This window comes from Sorex fumeus, unplaced genomic scaffold (genome assembly GCF_029834395.1).
Source record: "Sorex fumeus unplaced genomic scaffold, SorFum_2.1 ptg000043l, whole genome shotgun sequence".
Classification (NCBI taxonomy): domain Eukaryota; kingdom Metazoa; phylum Chordata; class Mammalia; order Eulipotyphla; family Soricidae; genus Sorex; species Sorex fumeus.
This window is the reverse complement of record NW_026606100.1, coordinates 25,946,263-25,966,167: the sequence shown is the minus strand read 5'-3', so window position 1 is coordinate 25,966,167 and position 19,905 is coordinate 25,946,263. Positions and strand designations below refer to the sequence as shown.

At 42.7% G+C, this 19,905-nt stretch overlaps 1 protein-coding gene across 1 annotated transcript in view; it reads left to right on the top strand.

Annotated features, from left to right (window-relative positions):
• The window catches only part of BLNK (B cell linker), a 71,313-nt gene that overhangs the window by 38,614 nt on the left and 12,794 nt on the right, over window positions 1–19,905 (top strand). The window contains exons 5-13 of the mRNA XM_056120721.1: window positions 1,626–1,782; window positions 2,608–2,771; window positions 9,179–9,260; window positions 11,690–11,761; window positions 13,985–14,057; window positions 14,252–14,279; window positions 15,038–15,074; window positions 17,243–17,327; window positions 18,279–18,310. Coding sequence (XP_055976696.1) covers window positions 1,626–1,782; window positions 2,608–2,771; window positions 9,179–9,260; window positions 11,690–11,761; window positions 13,985–14,057; window positions 14,252–14,279; window positions 15,038–15,074; window positions 17,243–17,327; window positions 18,279–18,310 — 730 coding nt within the window. The remainder of the gene's footprint in view (window positions 1–1,625; window positions 1,783–2,607; window positions 2,772–9,178; window positions 9,261–11,689; window positions 11,762–13,984; window positions 14,058–14,251; window positions 14,280–15,037; window positions 15,075–17,242; window positions 17,328–18,278; window positions 18,311–19,905) is intronic.

The window sequence follows — 19,905 nt, the reverse complement described above, 5'->3', positions numbered from 1 at the left end:
ACAGAAGAAGAAAAGGAAAGCTGGGCCTCCGAGTCCAGCCAAGACAACTAAGCCTTGGCTGCCTAGAGAGCACACAACAGGACTAGGAAAACACAAGAGGAAAGCAGCCTGGGGAGGTGGGAAAGGGAAAAGGGAACCGGTCAAGGGGAAACGGCCGACGTTAGTTGCTGGCACAGAAGACTGAGCCCACGCTGACGATTATGTTTACCTCTGTGGCTTCCCACTGCATGAGCTACAGCCCCCAGGTCTTGCTTGCTCGTCCAAGCCTGTCTTCTCCCTTGTATTCTCTCTCTATCTTTCTGCTTTTCCCACTCTGGGAAAGCCCATGGTCTCTTTTGAACACCTCTCTCTCTCTCTCTCTCTCTCTCTCTCTCTCTCTCTCTCTCTGTCTCTCTCTCTCTCTCTCTTACCCTCTCCTTACCTCTGTTTAAATTTCATTTAATTAAAACTATCTTCACACACACACACACACACCCCACCCCCACACGGCCAGGTCTTGGGCCAGGTATACAGTTCAATAACAGAGCACTTGCATGAAGCTGCAAACACTGCTACTACTAAATAACACTGTCAGAATCTGCTATTTGATTAATGAAATCTGGCCCCGTGGACCTGGACAATCTCCACACAGCGCCTCTGTAGGCACTTGCCTCTGTCCTTATAAGAGGTCAGGTTCTGCCGCCTTGGCCATTTCAGTCTGGGGTCTCGAGCAGCTTTAGGGACGGGACGTTCAGATAACTAGTCTAGGAAGCCCTACCTCTTTGCAAAGAAAGCTGAAACAAAGTGGGGTGCCTAAATCAGGCATATGTGCCAAGGCACCCACTGATTCTTGACTCTCCCCATAGCAATCAAAGCAACTGCTTGGCAGGGTGAGTCGGGTCCAGTCGCCTCTTCTGGACTAGACTAACCCTGGGAAGCCACGCCATTGGCCTGCTCAGACTCCCTTCTGGCCTTCCCCTCCTTCTCACGCCCTCTCCCCCTCTCAAGCTCGCTGCCTGAGAACTATCACTGGCTGCACCAGGCAGTAGAGGGCTGACCTTGGGCCCAGCGCTCAGGGGTGGTTTGTGTGACAACATGGTGCCAGAAATTGAGCCAGAGCCTCCTGCCTGCAGAGCTTGGATTCCAGCCCACTGAGCTCTCTCCCTCGCCTCTTTTCCTGCCTCTTAAAAATCTAATTTACCTCCCATCCTGGCAGGGTGGGATGGGGGGGATGGAAGGGTGGGAGGGATACTGGGATCATTGGTGGTGGAGAATGGGCACTGGTGGAGAGACAGGTACTCGATCATTGTGTAACTGAAATTTGTAAGTCTATAAGAGTACCTCATGATGTTTCACTAATAAAAATTTTTAAAAATAAATAAAAATAAAAAGAGGAAAAAAACCTAATTTACCTCCTGCTCTTCTTAGTGACATGCAGAGGTTCAGCCTCCTCTGGGCTTTTTACCAGTGTCCAGGCTTCCCGAGATAGGCGTCAGGGTGAGGCAGGGAGAGGCAGATGATCCCTGAGCCCTCATGGCACCAGTGGCCGACCCTCCAAGCCTCACTTCCTACCCTGCCTTTGTGGGCGCAGCTCTGTCCCCGGGACAAAACCCCTTCAGGCCCCGAGCATGGTTTCTACCTTGCAGGACAGTGATTATGAAAACCCAGATGAGCACTCAGACTCGGAGATGTACGTGTTGCCAGCCGAGGAGCCGGGGGATGACAGCTACGAGCCGCCACCCGCTGAGCAGGAGACCCGGACAGTTCATCCAGCTCTGCCCTTCGCTAGGGGCGAGTATGTAGGTGAGGCCATCCCCGGGTCCCGTGGGCGGCAGGAAGTGGGGGGGAGGCCAGGGCTGCAGGGTAGGAGGCATACCCCACCTCTGCACCACTATCTACCTCCTGCTCACCACTACCCCGAGCTGCTCACTGGAGTGGGCAGGCGCTTCAGGTGATTAGGGGCAGGATCCTTCCAAGTTGACGAAAAAGTCAGAAACTGCATCCACTGGCCCAGTGCAACCCACCACAGCTTCCCTGGTGCCCCAGGCTTGCCAGTGGCTGCGTCTCTCTGGGCTTCCTGCGTGCAGGGTCTGTGATGTCTCCAGGACACGGTGACCTCAGGAGTTAGACCCCAGTGAGAGCCACAGCCTGAGAGTCTCAGAATGGTCAGGAAGCCTTTAAACCCGCTGTCGCAACACCTTGCGAGAAGCTCAGATTTGTAGGTCTGCTGCGGTGGGACCTGGGCTGTGACATTTTTAGCAGCCACCCAAGGAGCACCAGCAGGATTGAACATCAAGGGGTCCCACAGCAAAGTGAACCCATGGGAAAGGAGTATCCCAGAGCACTCTCAGGGTGCCCTTATGTGGCTGAGGTCCTCTATCCGGGACCACTCACTGTCCTAGCTGAATGCCCTCTCTGGGGAGCACATTCTGGCTTTCATCATGTAAGTCAGCGGGCACTTGGCATTTTGTGCCTGACCCATCACGGTGCCCCTTTAAGGAATCCCCCTCAATGAATCTTTGGCGGCCTCATGGTGGATGTGGGTGATTTTGTACTCCCTAGATCTTGGTCCAGGGAAGGTTCAGAGAGCCTTTCACCTTATGCTTTGTTGTTATTGTGCCTTTCAAGACAATCGATCAAGCCAGAGGCAGTCTCCGCCCTTCAGCAAGACCCTGCCCAGTCAGCCCAGCTGGCCTTTGGCCAAAGCAAGGCTGCCCTCCACATTGCCGGCCCCCATGCCTCTGCAGAAGCCCCAGGTCCCACCCAAACCCAGAGAGCTCCTGGAGGATGAGGTAAGTCTGTCCCGGAGACCTCCCAGACCGGGTGGGAGCAGGCTGCAGTGGGGAGGGGGTTCCCGTCTCCCTCCTGCCCTGCTCTTGGTCAGCGCTGACCACCTTGCCCTTCTCTACATCCCTCACCCCGCACTATCAGGCTGAAAGGATGTGGTTCCTCCGAGTGCCATTTTTAAGCATTTTCACTTACCAGAAGTGAATTGTACAACATCAAAACTGGGTCAGTGACTTCTTCTCATCCCTCTTTCTCTTCCCCTGGCTTCCTGTGCACATTCTCCTGCTTCTTAAAAGTATACCCCTGTCTTTGTGCTCTTCTGCTTCTCTTCCCTGTCCAGCCTCAATTTCTCGCCTCCACCACCCTTCCTGTCTGCTCCTCTGAGATATAGTGGTACTTCGGGATTCCCAGTCTGTTGGATGACTCTGCACAACCTATAGAGCCCCCCCATATCTCTTTCCTGTCCCCCAATCTCCAGAATGCAACCTGCAGACTGCCTTGAGACCAGGCTCTGGGTTCATATCAGCCACCCCCACTCCTTCCCTTGTCAGAATCTAGATGCTCCCGATTCTTGCTCTCTATGGAATTGCTCCTGTTTGAAAATGAACAGGTAAACTCATTCAGAGTATTGTAGGAATAACTGATACTGTCTAAAATGTTGTGACTCCCAGAGGAATTTGCAGTTTCAATTAAGACAAAAGCAGACCTTTAAACTTTGCCATTATTTAAAATACAAAAAAAAAACCCACAATCCTATGAGGGGGCCAGAGAAAAAAAGTACAGTTGAGGCACTTGCTTTCAGCTTTGTATGCAGCTGTGGCTGAGACGACCCTAGTTCAAATCCCACTGCTGCATACAGTCCCCTAGCACTGCCAAGTACAACCCCTAAAAATCTTATGAATATAACCATCTGAGATGTTTTTTAAAAGACACAGGAAAATAGAAACAAACAAAAAAGAAAATAGAAACAATATGTATAATATTTATGATTATCATAGAAAATAAATAAAATAGGAAAGGCACCTCTTTGCCATCACCAATTTTAATGCAGTTCTCAAAGAAATAATTTATTCATAATGCCTGTAGATGGTAAAACCTGTAGCTTCTGAACATGTGAAATGATCTTCCTTTCAACCTTAGCACGATTTGTAGCCCAGCAGGAAATAAGAGAGATATTTAAAATAAAGGGGAACACACAGCTAATATCATACTTAATAGGGGAAAAACTGAAAGCCTTCCCTGTAAGATCAGACACATGACAAGGATGTCCATTTCTACTACTATTATTCAACATGGTACTAAAAGCCCCAGTCTCTGAATTTATATAAGAAAGAGAAATTAAAGAAATTCAAATTGATAAAGAATAAATCAAACTATCACCATTCATAGATAAATACATATAAAAAGCTGTAGGTTGTTTTATTTTTTTTGTATTCCTATGACATAAAATTTTAAAAATTCAAATTAGAATAAACAAATCTCTACAATAAAGTAGCATGCTACAAAATTAATGCACAGAATCTGTGACATATGTGAAAAAATATGTAAAAGGAAAAGAAACTTAAGCTTTTTAAATTATCCCACGTATTAGATGACCCTGCACAGCCTATAGAGAAGCCCCCCCACACCTCTCTCCTGTCCCCCAATCTCCAGAAAACTGTTTACAGACTGTCTGAGACCAGACTCTGGGTTCATATCAGCCACACCCCCAACCCTTTGAAAATCATTTTCAAAAAAGTCAGGTGTCTAGAAATCAATCTAGCAAAGGAGATGAAAGACATATTTGATGAAATTTTTAAACAATTTGTAAGAGAAATCTTAAAAAGACACAAAAAATAGAAAAAAGAGAAAATAGAAATATTTATGTATAATATTTATTATTACCATCACTAGGCAGAATCAATATAATTAAAATGACTTATCCAAAATTATTACAAATGAAATCTTACCACCATCAAAATTTTCATGGCATTATTTAGGGACATAGAATAAATACGTCTAAAACCCATATGGAACCATAAAACTCCCAGAAGAGCTAAAGAAACTAAGGAAAAATGATGATAGGAGGAAGCAGTGCCTTTCTAGGCTTTAAATTACCCTTCAAAACTCTAGCAATTGGGGCTGGAGGAACAGCACAGCGGGTAGGGCGTTTGCCTTGCATACTGCCGACCCGGGTTCAATTCCCAGCATTCCATATGGTCCCCGAGCACTGCCAGGATTAACTCCTGACTCCTGAGTGCAGAGCCAGAAGCAACCCCTGTGCATTGCCAGGTGTGACCCCAAAAGCAAAAACGAAAAACAAAAAAAAAACCTCTAACAATCAACACTGAGTGATATCAGAATAGAGAGAATCAGACCAATGGAATAGAATTAAGAGCACAGAGGTAAATCCTTAAATGTGCGGACAGTTAATTTGTAACAAAAGGACTCAGTGCATAAAATGGAATGAGGAGAATCTCTTCAACAAATGATGATACTGAGAAAACTGGATGGCCTCATATTTTCATTTTTCATTTCATCATCCTGTTATTCGTCGATTGCCTCGAGCAGGCCCCAGCAACGTCTCTTTCATCCTAGCCATGAGATTATATTCAAGACATTTAGGAGAATGAGACCCATCATTGTTACTGGTATTTGGCATATTTGGTACGCCACGGGGAGTTTGCCAGACTCTGCCCTGTGGGCAGGCTACATTCGATAGCCTGCAAGTTTGTCCAAAATAGGAATGAGACAATAAGATGTCATAAAAAAAAAAGTTCTGATAAGATGTCGCGCGGCCGAGAATGCGGCCGCGCGGTTCCGGGATCTGGATTTTTGGGCTGTAGCGATAGCACAGCGGGTAGGGCGTCTGTCTTGCACGCAGCCAACATGGCCGACCATCTAAGATCTTGATTTCAGAGGAATCTTCAATGATAACAACTCCACTGGCAAAGAAAACAAAAGCAGAAATAAGCAAATGGAACTGCATCAAACTAGAAAGCACTGACTGTGAAAGAAATGAAACCTTAATACAAAGACACCCACTGATAGGAAGAGTGTATTCACACATCATACATCAAATATGGGTTGAATACCCAAGTTATATGAAGAAAAACAAATACAGCAACAACAACAGAAAAAAAACTCAAAAAATGTGAAGAGAAGGTGAACAGACACACAGATGGCCAACAGGTATATGGGGGGAGAAGTGTTTCTTGTTACAGATTATCAGAGAACTTCAAGTCAAGACAAGTATGAGACATGACCTCACACCAGTGAGAATAGTCTGTATTTTAAAAAGTCCAGAAACAGTAAATAGTAACAGGGATTTGGTGAAAAAGGAACCTTCATCCACTGCTAGTAGATTGGTTATCTAGTTCAGTCTCTTTGGAAAAAAAGGTTTAAAGTTTCCAAAGAAACTATAAATAAGTAGAACTTGTGTGTATATAAATAAATAAATACACACACAGCACTTAGAATGTACCTTAAACAGAAATATTCCATGTGCCATATGTGTTGGATTCCTTCCTACCATATTCTAAATCTTTTACAAAATTAAGCTTTTAAGTTTCCCCTGAAAACAGAAAGCCTGGCTATTCTGGGCCAGCCATGGCCTCACAGCTGCCGAGTCTCAAGCAACCCTCTAGCTCAGTCCCTTTCTCTGCTGTAGACTCTGCTCTATCCCCAGGACTGTTCCCTGCATCATGTAAGTATACTGTAAAGCACTGTGATTATCTTCACTGCTCTGGAAAGGGGTTAAGTCAGAAAGCCTTGTTCAAGAGCAAGTTAAGTCCTGAGGTCCTCAGTACATCTGAAAGGTGGTGCTGGTAGGGTGAGGACAGGGATGACAGGAAGGAGCTGAGCAGGGCAAAGAATAGGGAGACCAGCTATTAGGGTCTCACCCTGAAATCTTAAAGCACTTGGCCCATCCATAGGAAGATACAAATAGATTCGGACACAGAATACAAATGAATACTGTGAATTATTTAAGGCTCCCTCCTTCTGTGAATAACTGAGAGTGAACCCCAGTGGGCCAGGGGCACTTTCGCTAACAACAGCCTTGTGGAAGAGGCTCAGACCGGGCTGAGCCTGTGGGAGTAAAATCTGGAGGAGGCAGATGGACACTCAAGATAAAAAAGAGGTTGAAAAAGGAAAAAGAGGTCAGTGCTGAGATCTGGCAGAAACATTAGATAGGAAAAGAAAGGGGAAAAAATATGAACACACGCAGAAATTTAGCTCTGGGACCTGGCAAACTAGCTCAGTGACTTAGAATGCCTGCTTTGCAAGCCTAAATTCTCAAGTCCAATGTCTGGGGCAGTCATTTGCATCGAGAAGGAGCCTGGCAGGTCTGTGGTTTGAACCTGGCAGCTCCAGAAACTTCACTCTACTGCTCAGATTCTAGACTTTGCAGATAAACTCTCTTCTACTGTAATCAAGTACTATTAGAATACAGAAATGCAAAACTAAAATTCAGAATAAAAAATACTCTGAAGTAGGGGCTGGAGCTATAGCACAGTGGGTAGGGCATTTGCCTTGCACATGGCCGACCGGTTTGATTCCCAGCATCCCATATGGTTCCCCCAAGCACCACCAGGAGTAATTCCTGCGTGCATGAACCAGGAGTAACCTCTGTGCATCGCCGGGTGTGACCCAAAAAGAAAAAAAAAAACACTCTGAAGTAGAGAAGTAGCTCTAGGAAAGTTTCCAGGGAAGGAGGAACATGGCATTTCTATTCTCCCTGTATCTAGGCAGGCATTTTTTATGAGCGTCAATACTAATATTCTGTTTTCAGTTACTGACAAAGGTGTAAGACAAAGGGGGAAAGAACAGGTTTAATTTTTATAAAATTTTCTTTTTATTGATTGATTAACTTGTTCCATAGTTACACTTCCTTTTTGAAGATAAATGTTTTAAAATAAATGCTGTTAGGATAATTATCCACATGCAAAAGAGTAAAACTTATGGCCTTATCGCACATCAGGTTAAAAAATTGACTAAAACTGGATTTCAAACCTAAATATAATAATTAAAGGTATAAGTCTCCCAGAAGAAAGAAAGCTGTATGACTTCTTTATGACCCTGTATTAGTCAATGGTTTCTTAAATGTAATATGAAAGTATAAGCAACAAAAGCAAAAGAAAAATAGACACATGAACATTAGATTTTTCAATTTTTATGCTGAAAGTGATATTTCCACAAGAATCAAAGGAAAGCATAAAGTGGTAGATAAATTTCCACAAGAATATATCTGAAAGAGGGGTCTAAATCATTTATGAGACTGACTCACTGCCTACATGCTAAGAAGGCAAATATATGAAGATCATTTAAAGAAATCTGGTAAGCCAATAAATTTTAAAAGGATAATCCTGTTAAAAATGGGCAAAAGAAGGATTTTTCAATAAGCAAAAAAAGGATGTGCAACATTATTAGCCTCCATAAAAATACAAGCGAAAACCAGGATGAGATGCCACTGCAGACCAATGGCGATGGTCAGAATATAAAAGGCAAATAATAGTGATTATATGGAGAAACTGGAGTCCTCCAAAACATACAATGTGAAAAAAAACATGGAGCAGTCACTTTAGAAACACAATTTGGCAGTTCCTCCAAGAGTCATACGTTGGAGATACTCTCAGAGCCAGCAATGCCACCACTAGGGAAGTTCCCAAGGAAACTGTATATCTACTCACAGACTTGTCCTTGCATATTCAAAATCACAATATGCCCCAGGGGAAAAACCCAAATCTCTCCCCACTGACGAGTGGCCAAACGAAATGTAGTCTACAGACACAAGTCACTTCATGACAAGTATACCTTCTGAGAAATGCATTTGAATAGCTTACTGAGCTCACCATTGTCTGTGTTGACTGGAATATCATTAAGTGAAGCATGACTGTGTCTCAGTAATGGACTATTGTTTGGCCATAAAAGGAGTGAAGTAGTAATGCATATTATAACAAGTTGAATCTTGAAACCATGCTAAGAGAAAAAAAATTTAAAGATTATTTAGAGGGCCATAGTGTTAGTACAATGGATAGATCAGTTATCTTGCATGTTACCAACCGGGGTTCAAGGACCAGCACCCCATATGGTCCCCCAAGTATTGCCAGGAATAATATTCCATTTTATATATGTACAAATAGACAAAATTTCAAGGGAGAAAGCAGATTAGTGGCTGACTAGATCAGAAGATGGAGTGGATAGGGAATAACAATAAATGTAGATTCCTTTCTGGGGTGACAGCGATGTTCTATCATATTGTATTTCTGGTCATAGAACTCTGTGAATCTACTAAAACCTACTAAGTGGTACAATTTACATCAAGGAGTTTAACAATATGAGTTATATATCTCTAGATATTTTAGTTAGGTTCTTTTCCTAGTAAAATATAAATATATAGCATTATCCACCATCATTTCTGTCTCTCTTTTAGGCTGATTATGTGGTCCCTGTGGAAGATGAAGATGAAAACTATATTCACCCCACAGAAAGCACTTCACTCCCTTCTGAAAAAGGCAAGAGTTTGCACCTAAAACCCTTTAGCAGTAGGTAGAGTTACCCAGGCTTCCTGAATGCTGTGTGTGGGCGGGCTAGCAGTGCAGAAACAATGGTGCCCAGGCATCTCTCCTCTGGCTACAGCATTTATTTCGCTGGTGGGGCATCCTAGAGAGACTTCTCTCTGTTTCAGTGTCTTTACACTGCTTTTTCTTCCTCCCTCTTCTATGATTTTATACTCCCATCTCAAATTATGAAATCAGGTGCCTCAGTAATTTTAGCTGACCTCACTTGAGATCTATCATACATTTTCCCATAAATGTGTCTTAATAGACTGCCCCTGTAATCATTATCTCTATCTACCTATCTATCTTTATATATATATATATATATATGGATAATTTATAAAACCTGGTACTCATCAAATGTTATATGGGCACAATGGTTAAGAGAACTGTTTTTTTTCTTAAGAAAATTATTATAGTTACACTACAGTATAGTACTACATAAGTTTCAGGTAGGCATCATTATAAATCAGTATAGATACAAACTATATTGACTTCACTGCTAGGACTATTTTTAATTTAGTGTTATGAGAAGTATTTCATTTGTAAAGTTTTCCCACAATAACAAAAGCAATTATAAACAAATGATCTCAAAAAGTTAGTGCAACATACCCTTCGACCAGACGAGGAATACTGTTTCTTTCCTCTTGATGGTTCCCATAGAGAATATAATGCTGTAGAAGGGCTAATGTATCTAACACTAATCATCTAATAGAGAAACTCCGAAGTACCCATTTTTATCCCACCAACATATAGCAGCTATCTCATGCACTCCCTAAATATCTCCAGTAGCATCTGATTTCCTGAAACAATAAATATATATTAAATGATCCTTCGTAGAAAAAAAAGAAAAAATATGGTGTATATTATAGGAGGAGGTAGAGTTATTAATTTGGCCTCTTCACTACTGAATTCAATGTGCTTTTCCTGGTTAAAAAATAAAGGGTCAGGAATGTGGCTTGGCATATACCTCACACATGAGAACTAGATTCACAAGATGCATGTATACATACACACACAGGCACACACACAAGAACACACACAAACATATACATACAAACACACATAGTTAGGACTGGAGAGATAGTTCAACAGACTGGAGCACAGGCTTTGCATGTAGGAGGGCCAGGTTTAATCCCTGACACTTGCAAGGTCACCAGAGCACTGCTTGGAGTGACTGTCACAACTACTGATGTGGCACAAGAAACACCAAAACAAAATTCTTCCATCTGAACTAGCCTGACAATGAAAATTCCAAGCAAGTATTCACTTTAGAAAAATTCATATTATAATTTCAATCTTCCTTTAATAATAAATTATTTTGGGCTTTGTGTCATACTCAGTAGTGCTAAAGGATTTCTCACATCTTGGTACTTGGGGTCACTCCCACAGGTATTCAGGGGACCTTATGGTTCCAGAATTAAACTTAGGACTCACCCAATCCTTTGAACTCTCTTACCAACCAACCATTAGTATGTAACTAAAAACAAAATTCAGCACCAAAAAGATAGTACTTAACCTGGGGTTAAGCGACCCAGGTTCAATCTGGCCCCCTAACACCACTAGGAGTGGTCCCTACACACAGAGCCAGGAGTAAACCCTGAATACTTTTGAGTGTGATTGCAAAAGAAGAAAGAAAATTTTCAATTTAAAATAAAACTGTTTAGAATAAAATTTGAGATCAAACTGTCTTTAGTATAGGTTCATGAATTGGCCAGCAGCTCATTGCAGCAGGGGCAAAGGTCTGCAACAGGCTGATACAAATTGAAGATTTGGGGTTGGGGTATGACTCAATGGGCTAGAGCCAAGGTTTGCATGCAGATGGCCAGGTTGGATCCCACTTACTGCATGGACCCCTGAAAACTACTGGGAGCCATCCCTGAGCACAAAGCCAGGAGTGGCCCCAGAATATCACATAATGTGGCCCCAAAGATATTTTTAAGGACTATTTTATAGTCAAAAGATGGTCAAGTTGTTGCCATTTAGTGTGTGCGTTTTAAACAATATTCATTGTAGGGACTGGAGGATAGCCGAGCAGATAAGGAACCTGCCTTGTGCACGGCCAACCTGGGTTTAATCCCGGCATCCCACATGATCCCCCATGCACTTCCAGGAACAATTCTTTTGAGTGCAGAGCTAGGATTAAACCTGAGCATCACTGGATGTGGCTCCAAAACAAAAACAAACAAAAATAATCTTGTAAAAACCTTTTCTTCTGAGTAGACTTACATATTTAATAAGTGTTTCCCATTCTCCAAGCTGCAAACAATGGATGATCCAAAGGAAAATATGACTCATAATTTCCATTATACATTTTCCCATTAATGTGAGTGTCTTAATAGATTTCCCCTATAATCATTCCTATATATATTTGTGTGTTCTAGCTCCCATGGTGAATCGGTCAACCAAGCCAAACAACTCTGCAAAACCACTTTCCCCTCCAGAGGCAACTTCAGGTAGTATGTGTTTATGTGTATATGTGTGCGTGTGTGTCTGAGAGAGAGAGACAGAAACAGAGACAGACAGAGATAGAGACAGAGGCAGAGAGAGAGACATTTGGTATTTCAATTCTTTGTTTCTTACTGTGAAATTATTATATTTAGGGACTTGTTTTTTAAATCAATTCTGAATAAGTTCTAATATTAATTATCACTTGTCATTCCAATTTTTAATATGGTAACATCCCTATACTGACCACATGCAAGAATCCCTCCCAGGACCCAAAGACAAGCTCTAGCCTTCCATGAAGAACGAATTTGACCACAAGGACATGCACCCTGAAGCCACTACAGGCTTTACTGTAAGGGAATGCTAAGGAGTTGGGGCAAGACAAGGCAGAGAGAACCAAGAGAAGAAAACACAGCCCTCACCCGTGTGGCTCATATGTTGTTGGATGCCAGTTTTATTTATTTAATTTTGCTCTGAGAGAGAGAGAGAGAGAGAGAGAGAGAGAGAGAGAGAGGGAGAGTGAAGTGTCTGCCATTGAGGTGGGGTGGGGAGGGGGAAGCGGGCTGGAAACTGGGTATATTGTTGGTGGGAAATGTACACTGGTAAGGGATGAAGGGACAGGTGTTGGAACATTATATGACTGAAACCCAATCATGAACAACTTTGTAACTGTGTATCTCACTCTGACTCAATTTTAAAAATTAATTTTTAAAAAGTAAATCATTTTCAGAGGGCAGAGGTCTGTCTCTTCAATGCCTTCATTTCTTCTAAACTCCCAGCCCTCTCATGCTTTCCACAGAGCAGGTTCTCCAGAATATTCTGTCTCAAAAACTAAAACAATGCACGGTGAGAGCAGTCTAGTCTATATTTATAGTTTCCCCTTTAAATTCCTCAGGAATAGTAGACTTATAAATGTAGTAGGTTACTTACTGAATTCAATTTAGTTCAGTAAATTTTATGTCTGTGATGAATGTCCATGCCTGAGAGGAGGCAACCTAGAGATGCTGAGAAGAGCTGACTGAGCTCCGCCTGGCACCAGCAGGCAGGTCTCTCCCAGCAGTGAAGTTCTGCCTGCCCTTTCTCTTCCTCCCTCACCATGACTAGGAAGAGCGTGGGGAAATTGGCTGCTATGAACAAGGCCCTCTGGTTCCTTCTGACTCCAGGACATGAGAGTTGGATAGTAGCTTGCCATTTGTCTGGCTTTGTCCCTTTGTACAATGGGGACAAAAGCACTCCTGACTCAAAGATGAACAATTGAGTAGCCTCCGAAGGTAAATTAGGTGTGTGAGTGGCATTAAAGATGCTGATGAAAGAGTAGTTGCTGATGGTATGCAGGAGGGATGGGTCTGTGACTCTGTCCTTAGCACTGGTGCAGGCACACAGATGCAATTGTGAGCTCTCAACTCCCACTCGTAGCAATCCTGGGTGTCTCACAGCCTGTGGAAATAATAAGAGGCATGTTTAAGAGCATGTTTAAGAATCAGAGCCTGTGGATTTGTCCTATGGCAGAAAGGAGGTCATTTAAGAACTCTTAAGATGGAGTTCCTAATTTACACCCTAGTCAGAGATTATGAATGAGGCATTTAAAAAACATTTCATCCCCTTTGTCTACAAGTTTTCCCCAATAGTTTCAATGACCACCCATGTCTGTTTAACTGAAAGTAACCTTCGAAAATATATCTCTCAGCAATCAGCACCAGGAGGAATACTCCATAACTTAGAGGCCAGCCGGGTATCCTAGAGGAAAGGGCAGTTCAGATAGAGAAGGGAGCACCAAATAAAGGGTGTTTGGAGGATCCTCCCAGGAGGGGAGATGCATGTCGAAAGTAGACTATGGACTGAACATGTTTGCCACTCAATGCCTCTTTTGCAGACCACAACACCCAAAAGGAGAGAGAGAACACAGGGGATTGCCCTGCCACAGAGGCAGGGGGGGATGGGGGGGGTGGGGGTGGGGGGATATTATCCATGGTGGTGGAAAATGGGCACTGGTGGAGGGATGGGTATCTGATCATTGTATAATCGAAACCCAAGCACAAAAAATTGTAAATCTACAACTGTAAAAAAAAAAAAGAAAGAAAAATAAATAAATAAAAAATAAATAAATTTATATATATATATATATATATATATATATATATATATATCAGCCTTGCAGAAAGACCAGTCTCACAGTGACCAAGAGCCCAGATTCAGCATTCAGAGACTAACTCTAGCCTATGTGTGTGCAGGTCGAAACAGCGGGACCTGGGACGGGAAATCATCCTCCTCCCCTGTGGCACCATCCCCTCTGCCCAGGGCCGGGTGAGTATCTGTGAGAGCCGAGTGGATGGGCCCCACTCCACTCCACTAAGTCCAGCTTCCTTCTCCACCCTTTCAGGGTAGATTTCCTACACACTCTTGGGTTTTTGTTTTCAAATTTGAGGGCAAAATGAACAGTGGTTGGCTCCACTTTGCTATTTTTTAATAAAACTCATTTCTTTTCACCCCCCCCCCAGGAAAAAGCCAGCTGTACCCTTGAAAATAGTAAGTTAATTTTGCTCTTAAACATGCCTCTTATTATTTCCCACCATGTTTATTTTTCCCACTTATGGAGAGTTGGAGAAGCTTCCAGGTAAGGTAGACACTGCAATTAATCCTAAACTCCGGAGTTGTCCCCGGACATCCGGGAGGAGGCTGGGGCCCTCGGTTAGCCAGAGAAAGTGCTGCACATGAGACTGTCCTCACTTCATCCCGGAGGCTTACCTGAGCCTGACCAGCATATCACAGGCTGTTCAGGCTCCCTGTCCCCAAAAATGTCATCTGTCTCCTCCTGTGTCTGCTGCTCACCCTGGCCTAGAGGCGACTGCCTGACACCTGTGTCTCACATAACTAAATTCAGATTTGGGCCAGAATGTGGAGCAGCAAGTTGTTCCAGGAAGCCTGCCTTGAGTTGACACCTACTCTATAGCCTAATACGTCGAATCACTTAGCCACTGAGAACAAGGCCAGTTGCCAGACATCCCATCATGCTATCCATCAACCCTGGTGATGGAGCAGGGAGGTCCCCATGCCAAGACAACATGCTTCTCCTTCTACGAGACATTTCTGGCCTGTCACCCCTTAAGTCAAAAGTTAGGCCAAGGACATGTGTTTTAATGTTTGTTCTTATGATAGAAAGAATAGGTATGAATCGAAGAAATGTTTTCCCAAAATCTTTACTTTAATAATATTGCTTTCACTTGTATTTCCACAGTCCACTATAATGAATATCCCTGCCCCCTCCCTATTTTTTTTTTAACTAGGTTACCTCTCAACAGAATGCATCAAGCGTCTGTGAAGGTAAAGCTTTATTATTTTGAGGGATGAATGTCCTCTAAAGGCTATTTAAATGATTTGTACATAAACTAATTTCTAAATGAATTTAAATGTTTATGGGAGAGGTGTAAATACGAAATTGAGTTTTATAAACAAAATGGCTTTCATTTTGCAATGAATCATAGTGGCCAGGTGGTCAGAATCTGAGCTCGCCAGAGGTGTCCTTGGAGTGGATCACACATCCCAAACTAACCTAGCTGTAGACAGACTTGCCATGGCTTTGCATAGGTATGAAGACTAAATGAAAGTCATTCACCTATTTTAGAACTGGCAGTTTAATTAAGGTAATGGAATTTCTAAAAATCTTGTTAATTGAGTTAAGTTCTTTTGCTAGGTTTGCAAAACAATTTTTCAGAGTTCAAATGCCTGCCTTCTTATTACAGATTCAAATGTTTTCCTTTGTTTTAGCAAATTTCACCAATATTTTTTGTTAGGACATTTGTTCCCATTTAAAATACGTTTGTATATGAAAAGTACTGAGGGTGGAGGAACCAGAAGAAATTTTAAAAACACTGATTTATCTCAATACTTAAATACACTAGTAGGAATTAAATTCTTGCACCTAATGACACACTTGAAGACAACCAATGCTGAAAACTCAGTGAGCATTCTCCTCCATCCCAGCTCTTTTTGAGAAGTTAGTTAAGCAAATTCTGCAGTTAGTCCAGGCACTCTGGCACACAATGGTCCCTCAGATGGCAGACGTTTTCTGAATGTGCACTACAACTCACCTGTCTGCTTTCCTTGCTTCATTCGATTTTCCATATTCGTCTCCCATATCTTTCTTCCCAGGCTATTTCTGAAATATTCTTATCTTTCTGTCTTGCTTTATCCTGCCTGTTCTTTAACATGTTTGCTGGAGGATCCTTTATGCCCATTGAGCAGGGAGCATGATAGTGCGGCTTTCCATGGAGTCATTGTAGAAAGTAAGTTAAACTCTGTGCAATTCCATGGCTTTGGGTGTGCCCCTTCCCCCAACCCCAGCCCACCAAAACCAGCAGAGGAAAGGTACATGACCTGCCCCTTGAGACTCAAGTGCTCTCACTGTCAAAGGGCCCCCAGCACAGGGAGTTGGCATGCTGTCCCTTTTATTGCACATTTCAAGAGACGAGGTGATGTTGTCCAACCCTGAAGCAGGTAAGTAGCCATGTCTGGCTTTGGAAGGACGCCTGCAGGAGAGCAGGTCCAGGCCTGGTGCAGTCAATCTCATCAGGTGTCCAGGTTCACTGGGTCTCCTTCTGGAATTATCAAACAGTAGAGGACAAAACAGCTTATGTGGCAGTCACAATAATCTGTCACAAACTCGAAAAACAGCATTTTACCTATCACTACACTGCAAAATACTCTAAAATCTGTATATTTAACTTTAAGTTCTTTGCTACTCTCGTTCATTATTTATTCCTATGATACAGAATCGGTCATTCTCAAACTTTCTTCCACTCAGGAGACATAGCCATGGGCATATACAGATTTTAATATGGCCTTGGCCAATATGAGGGAGAATAAGGCATTACTATGATTTGTAAGCACATTCATTTATCAGCAGCAAAGTTCATGATGTTTTCAACATAAATGTATTATGTTATGCCATTTCCCCGTGTACTGATCATAATGTTACACCTTTCTCTTACCCAGAACACAGTGAAATGCAAATGAGATCAATGTTGTTAAATGGAAAACCTGGAATTTGCTTAACTAACTTTTAAAAAAACCTTATCTACTCAGATAATCCACAAACTCTGATATTTTATATCCTACAAGTAATTTCTTCTGCCAGTTATTATGACTTATAAAAATAAACCAAAGTGTCAGCACCTGTCTGGAGTACACAGAGAAAGCATTAAAACTTGCTCATCCATTCCTACCTCAAAAGTCTGGACCACTTGAATGAAATGGCCACCCCATTGCCTAGGGATGGAAGAAGAGTCTGGCCGTGGTGCCTATAGCACTGCTGGGTGGGGACCACACTCTTCATAACACAAACACATCTCCAGAAGGATCACAAGTGTACAAATCAATAACATCCAGGTGTGAAAACATTTTCCTGGGGAGACCTCTGACCAAATCAGATCGATGTCACCAATTTTGGGGATGAAAGCAGACATTTAAATCTAAACAATTTTCTCAATCAGAAAAACCTATACCTGCCGAACGCCACAGAGGGTCCAGTCACAGACAAGAAGCTGCACAGTCACCAGTATTTCCTCGTTTCCAGAAGTAAGAATCCTTTCCTTTAGAAATAAGTTGTGAGGTGGGGGTGGGGGAGCGCGAAGCAATAGTACAGCGTGTGAGAAGTTTGCCTTGCAGGTTCCATCCCCAGCACCCCTTATGGTCCCCTGAGTGCAGAGCCGGAAAGGGAGGGGAGAGAGAGACAGAGAGAGAGAGGGAGGGAGAGAGGGAGGGACGGACAGAGGAAGTTGTTGCTGGAGCTGCAGTATGGCTCACTGGTATAGCACTTGCTTGACATGTGTGAGGTCCTAGTTCTGATCCTCAGCATCCCAAACCAAAAAAATTTAGAAATCAGTTTCCTCTTGTTGCAGCAGGCAGGCATTAACACCTGACTTTCTATACTGAAAGGCAGCAATGTGCTTGGGAAAGATCTGAGATGTCATTACTTGGCAATTACGTTCAAAGGGGGTGAAATAGGTAGCAACTTTTAAAAGAACTGATTAGAAGCACAGAAACCTAATATTCAGGCTATTACCTATTGGACTTAAATCTAACACTTTCATCAAGATTCTTCTATTTGCAGAACAAAAAAGGAATGATTTTACTCATTTTGCAGACCTTGGTGCCTGCCTATTTCACAGCGGTAGGGCGTTTTCCTTGCACGCAGCCAACATGGCCGAGTCGAGTTCGATTCCTCCGCCCCTCTCGGAGAGCCCGGCAAGCTACCGAGAGTATCTCGCCCGCACGGCAGAGCCTGGCAAGCTCCCCGTGACGTATTCGATATGCCAAACACGGTAACAACAAAGTCTCCAATGGAGACGTTACTGGGCCTGCTCGAGCAAATTTTTAGACATTCTTTTATTTTTGTAAGAAGTTTTTATAGGCCATTTGTATTATCTCTTGTGCTAAGGCTGTTCAGAGCATCTTTCCTATAATAAAAAGTCAAATTTATAGCCCTTATACTTTGCCCATTAACTAATCTGAAATCCTTCCTTTCAGACACATGCCTCAGAAACCCATCCCTCTGCCAAGTAAGTACAATGAATTCATGGAAAGCAATAGCAGCACCTGCTACAGCAGTATCTTCATGCCCTGAGCCACATCTTTCTCTCATTTTATTTTCAAGTTGTTCACAGTAATTGATTACATTCAATATTTCAACACCAGTCCCACCACCATTACCCCTTCCCACCACCATCATTTCAAGTTTCAACATCACCACCCAAGTCTGTCCAAAAGGCAGATGCTGAGTAATTTATCTTGTATTGCTTGTTATAAATAATTGACTAAAAATTATCAAAAAGGTTTCCTTAGAGGAAAGTGTGTGAAAATTGTTATATCTGATCTAGGAGCCATTAAGCTCCAGTATTAGAGATCGTTAACATGTTGTTAGAGTTTGAGTCTTGTGTGCTAATATATATGTGTGAGTGTGTGTGTGTGTGTGTGTGTGTGTATAAATGTGCGTGTAGACATATATATGTACATGTTACTTTTTTTTATCAAGATTGGTTGTCTTCAAATGTGGTGTGCTACTCTTGATATATCAGTGGAATAATTGTATGAGATGTCACACAGCAGCGAAAGCAGCTGCATACTCCTGGAACACTAAACTTTTTTCACAGGGTGCTAGCCTTGGAGTTAAAAAAATTTTTTTTTCAACTGGATGGTGATTGGGGGGTCCAGAGGCATCTCAGTAGTATGCTGCTCTCTTCCAAGATTCATTTGTGAATTTGGATCATGGCCATTAATGCATTTAAGTGGCATACAGAGGCAGTTTGTGGGCATCACCGGCAGGAAATTGGAAGCACAGGGAGATGAGTGGAGGGGGAACCATTCTGACTCTGGAAACCTGGAGATTTCAGTCACACGTACCGCATACCTGGGTTTTTCAGCGGATTCAAACTCATGTGAGCCACATATTTCTAACACAACAACTACTTCCAGCTGAAGCATCTTAGGACCCTCTAGCTCATTTTATTACCTGTAAATTGGGCCTCAGAACATTTACTCCTTTAGAGTTGTTTTGAAAAGCACATAGATTTGTGGGGAATAAAATTAGTAGTATTGATATTTTACTGGTTATATATATTATCTTTTATTCATTTATTATTATTATTGTTGTTGTTGTCATTTGTTTTGGTTTTAGACCACACCTGGCAGTGCCTGGGGTCTACTTCCAGCATGAAGGTCACTCCGAGCAGCACTGGGTGACCATACAGTGACAGGGATAGAATTCGGATCTCTGAATGCAAAGCATGTGCCCCTGCCAGCTCATTGAGCTCTTTTTCTGGTCCACATTTATTTAATTTTTCAATCAAAATGATACAACTAACCAGAGGGGAAAAAATACAGTGATTAAGGAGCTCACCTTTAATGCTGGCTCCATCCCTAGCATCACCAGAAGTGATCCCTGAGCCTATAGAGCCAAGAGTAGGCACTGAGCACAGCTAGGTGTGCCTCTCCCCAAAGAAAAACCCCACCACATGTGGGGCTGGAGAGATTTACAGTGGGTAAGTCATCTGCCTTGCTCGTGGCCTACTTGAACACCCCATATGGTCCTCTGAGCATTGCCAGGAATGATCACTAAGCACAGAGCCAGGAATAGGCCCTGAGTACTGCTCAGTGT